The sequence below is a fragment of the Egretta garzetta genome, unplaced genomic scaffold, assembly GCF_000687185.1.
Source record: "Egretta garzetta isolate BGI_Z169 unplaced genomic scaffold, ASM68718v1 scaffold344, whole genome shotgun sequence".
NCBI classification, from domain to species: domain Eukaryota; kingdom Metazoa; phylum Chordata; class Aves; order Pelecaniformes; family Ardeidae; genus Egretta; species Egretta garzetta.
Window position 1 is genome coordinate 212,623 of NW_009259315.1, and position 4,325 is coordinate 216,947.

The 4,325-nt window shown below is 53.5% G+C and overlaps 1 protein-coding gene across 1 annotated transcript in view; it reads left to right on the top strand.

Annotated features, from left to right (window-relative positions):
- The window catches only part of TMEM268 (transmembrane protein 268), a 16,814-nt gene extending 14,243 nt beyond the window's left edge, over positions 1–2,571 (top strand). Inside the window, 2 exon segments of the mRNA XM_035892026.1 lie at positions 702–887; positions 1,717–2,571. Of these exon segments, the coding sequence (XP_035747919.1) occupies positions 702–887; positions 1,717–1,896 (366 nt within the window). The 3' untranslated portion in view covers positions 1,897–2,571.
- Positions 2,572–4,325: the final 1,754 nt, after the last annotated feature.

Genomic DNA, 4,325 nt, shown 5'->3' on the forward strand with positions numbered 1-4,325 from the left:
CAGCAGGGATTTGTTTAGGCCCTGTAGTACGTGCGTGTCTGGATAATTAACCATACAGCTTTAATAAACGAAAGTCATCAAGAATTGAGGGCAGATTTTGAAAGCATGTGTCACAACTTGAAATAGCTGGCACCTTGAGCTGTCCTCTTGAAATAAATCGGATAGCCTGAGGACTAAGTAAACACTGTACTGGGTTAACCGTAGAAAAATTTTGTCCTCTTGGCCTTCAGAAAACGTTTTCCTCTATGTATAATACACAATCACTGCCCTGAATTGCCCTTGCTGACCACGGCTGCAGGATGAGAGGTGAGGGGGTACAACCCTCCCAAAATCTGAAGGCTGCTCATCTGGATGAACTGACAGGCGCAGATGGGGAGATGGACACCACCACACCAATTCACATGTTGGCTCATATAACTCATGTGGTTTTTAAAGACAAGATTCTCCGTGCCAGGCTGTGACCATTGTGCTGCGAGCAGTCACCAGCACAAGAGGCGGCTGATGGCAGTGGGGCTGTGGGAGGAAGGCACTCGGCTCCCATTGCTGAGCACGGCTTCTGGCCCATGCTCTTTTTTTACTCTTGGGATGATAACTCCCAGGAGTAAAAAAGGTGCAGGAGGAAATCATGCCCTTTAAAGGCTGTCCTCAGGACAGCACTCCTGCTTGCCTTTGGACACCCCCAAAATCTCTTTCTCTTCCAGTCGGACTTGCGGCACAGCCTGGACCAGCTCTGTGTGGTTATGGAGGCAGCGGGTCAGCCCAACCCGGGGACGGAGGAGGAGGCTTTGTGTGAAGAGTCTCCTCTTCTATCCAGCCGGGTGAACCTAACCAAAGAGCCTGTGATGTGCAACGAGCTGCTCCGCCTCGTGCCTGAGGGCCCACCAGAGGTAATGAGAAATATCCCCCCTGAACAGACTGAGGCACCGAATCACCTCCCCAGGCACCGCAACTCCAAAACACATCCCAGCAGCCCCAGCCCTGGGGACGCCTCCTTTTCCACCAGGAGGAGCACCTGGAAGCCTGGAGGTCCACACACCCCTTCTCCAGCCCTGGCACTGCTGAGCAGCTAATGCTTACTGAGCAGTTAATGCTTCATCCTTGAGGAATTAATGGGTTTGGCTTTTCCTTGTTGGTGGCTGGGGGTCCCCATTTGGAAGCCAACCTCTTCCCAGGGTCTGTGCGGGGACCCAGTGCCTGTGTCTGGGCTGGGGATGAGGCATGACCACGCTCAGCCCTTGTCTCCTCTGTGGAACGTGCCTTCAAAGACTTGTGCCGTGCTGAGCAACAAATGTGTCCTCATTCCCGCTCAGCAAGAAGCTTCAAAAGGGATGATTTTGATTTATTTTTATGGTTTTTGGCTTGCTATTACTAAGTGAATTTTGTGCAGGTGACATCCCTGCAGATTGAAGCACTCCGGCTGTCTACAGGCAAAAAAAAGCAGGAGAAGGCAGTGACAGAGCAGGCAGGTCCCCAGGCAGCCTGGCTCCCTGGCCACCCACTGGCGAGTGGTCATTTCATGTCACTCCCCTGTGGGGACAGTGTGCCAGCACTGCTGACCAGAAGGGGATCTGGGACAGTTATATATGCTGTTGGCTCCTGTCCTGTTTCCTTCAGATGAGGACAGTCCTTCAGTGAGGGAGCAAATGGTATTTAGCGTATCGTCCATTCTTCCTGCAGGTAGATGCTCTGCTCTGACGCCTCTCGTGCTCATTCCAGGTGATGGCCCAGCAGCTCCTGGTGATCTTCAGTGGATGCTATGTCCGGCTCCTGGTCACCGGCCGGCTCCCTCGGGCCGTGGCAGGGGGGCACCTGGAGCACAGCAGTGTGCCCTGTCTCTGTCAGTTCATCGAGACCACCGCACTGACCACGCACCAGAGCTGGTTCATGGGCAGGTGACCAGAGTGGACTGGAAAACGCCGAAAACTAAAAGCTCTCCATACACAACAGTGTGAAGAAGCTGTGGGGCAAAGGAGAGGGCTGTAATTGCTCATCCTGGACTTATCCAAAGGAACGAGTGGAAACATGACTCTAATAAAACATGCAAGACTCATCAGAAAGCTGCTTATCTTTGAGACCTCCTGCCTGCCCCCTGGCTCGGTGTGAAGGAGCTGCTGTGGGGGGTCAGAAAAAATCCAAGCACAGCCTGGAGATCCCTTGGGAAATTCCCTGCTGCTCTTACCTGGGAGCCTCGTCAAGCCACAGGGAATAGCTGCAGGTGCCAGCCCCACGCCTTCGAAATGAAGCATGTGGGGTTTTTTTTTAGCACAAGGAAGATAGGGGAAAATCTGTGTGTAGCAGTGTTGTAAATGTGATGTTTGCTCTGGATTATGCTCGTGTCACGAGGCTGTCAGTGACGGCGAGCTTTGGCCTCTGACAGCCATGGGCGACGTCTCAGCAATGACTCAACAAACTTGCTACTTAAGATCTAGCTCGGGACGGTGCTTGGTGCCTGTCACCCCTGGGAGGAGGGTGATGGACATCTTGGTGATCCATGGGATGAGGCCTTAAAGAAGGCTCTGTGCACTGTGTAGGGCACCCTGGGGCATGGCTCTTTTTGGACTCTCAGCTGCATTTTGGGACAGGCTGATTTCCTTTGTTTTTCCTTTCCTCCCCCCCCCAGGATTGCATGTAAGAGGAGCCAGTGGTGAGCAGGAGACCTCTGTGTTTGCGTGGAGTCCATGGGGGAATGGGAAATGAAGTGCTGTAGGCCTACAAGAGGTTGCGTGCTCAGGTGGTGCCCATGAATGGAGAACTGCTGTATGATCCAGGGACTGCTGGTGTCCTCCTCTGTCCCCGGAGCCAGACATTTCCATGAAATTCAGGTGACTGCAAGCACTGACATTTACCTGACCACCTAACTACAGTTTGGTGGTGATAGCTGTCCTGGGAAGTGGCAATGGTTGGTATAAAGAGTCCTAAGGTCTGTGTCTTGCAGCCTAGCTGTGGCTGAGTATGCATGGGTGATTTGGATCTGTTCTGCACCTCCCAGCCTGCCTGCCTTCCCTCCTTCCCCACAAAGCCCCATATTCCCCCAGACAGGGCTTGTGCTTCCCCCACCCAAAGAACGCTCTGCGCAGGACACCTGCCCTGCACAAAGCCAGGAAAGGCTTAAAATCAAGGTCACTAGTTTGTGCACAGCCCTTCACTGCGTACATCCCATCCTTCCACCGAGCATCTCCCCCTCATGTGGTGTTGTACCAGAGACACCTTGGGTACTGAAGGCCAAGCATTCGCTCAGGGTGGCAGCAAGAGGCTGAGCCCTGGGGACCGGGGGCTTGGTGCCAGCTCTGCCCAGGGGTGTGGGGTGACTCTGCCCGCTCCCCTGTTTGTTTCTATCTCAAGCAGCGGTGAGACAGGGTCCATCTCTTCCTATGTGAGCAGCAAGGCGAGCCGCAGCAGCGAGCCTCGGCGCTGCCAGCACATGATCGAAGGCATCGGTCAGTTCAAACACCGTAATGACAGCAAACCCCTTCCAGGAGAAAAATCACCATGCTCCCAACCAGCCTCTTCTCAACCATCTTTATTTCTGGTTCAGCTGGGGCTGTCACAGGAAGGGATCGGGCAGATTCCTCTCCGCATGTGCGGAGTTTGCGATTCTGCTGTCATTGCTCTCTGTGACAACATGGGGTTTGCTGGAGGGGGGGTGCCCTGTGGTCCCTGCAGCCCTCTGCTCTGTGGGTGCTGTGCATTGCGCCGGGGTGCTGGCTGCCTGGTAAGGACAGCTTCACCAGCTTACTGCGCCTGGGGAAGGGGGTTGTACAGAACACCATGGGATTTCCACAGACCTAAGCTCTCAGACTCCTTACACTAGCTCGGGAGCTGATTCTACCTTCATGGATATTGTCTGAATGTATACCAATATCATAGGGAGCACAGTTTGGTTTTACAGTATAAAAGCCCAATTTGCTGCTAGGATGCAATCGTTTATGCTCTTCCCCTGGTGCTCCATGGCCCCAAAGTGCCAGGAGCATCTGATACACATTGGCAATCTTTTTTTTTTCTGCCAGCTGGAAAATTCTGGTAATGAGACTGATCGTTGTGCTTCTGCGTTGAGAGCAGATACGGGAGGGATTTGCTGATGTTCTCAGTCCCTGGGCTGCAGGATTCCTGGCAAATGGATTTCCTGGGGAAGCCAGTGTGAAGAAAGCTCGTGGCCTCCAGGGGAGGACCACGAGGGCTTTTACCCTCAGGACCTGCAGGGCTGGTCTTGGATGGGGTTGCTGTTCCTGGGAAGTGAGGTTCTTGCTTGGGGGGCTGCTGATACCTCTGCCTTTACATCTGCAAATGCACAAGCATTGGAAAAAAAAGAGGGGGATTCAGGATTA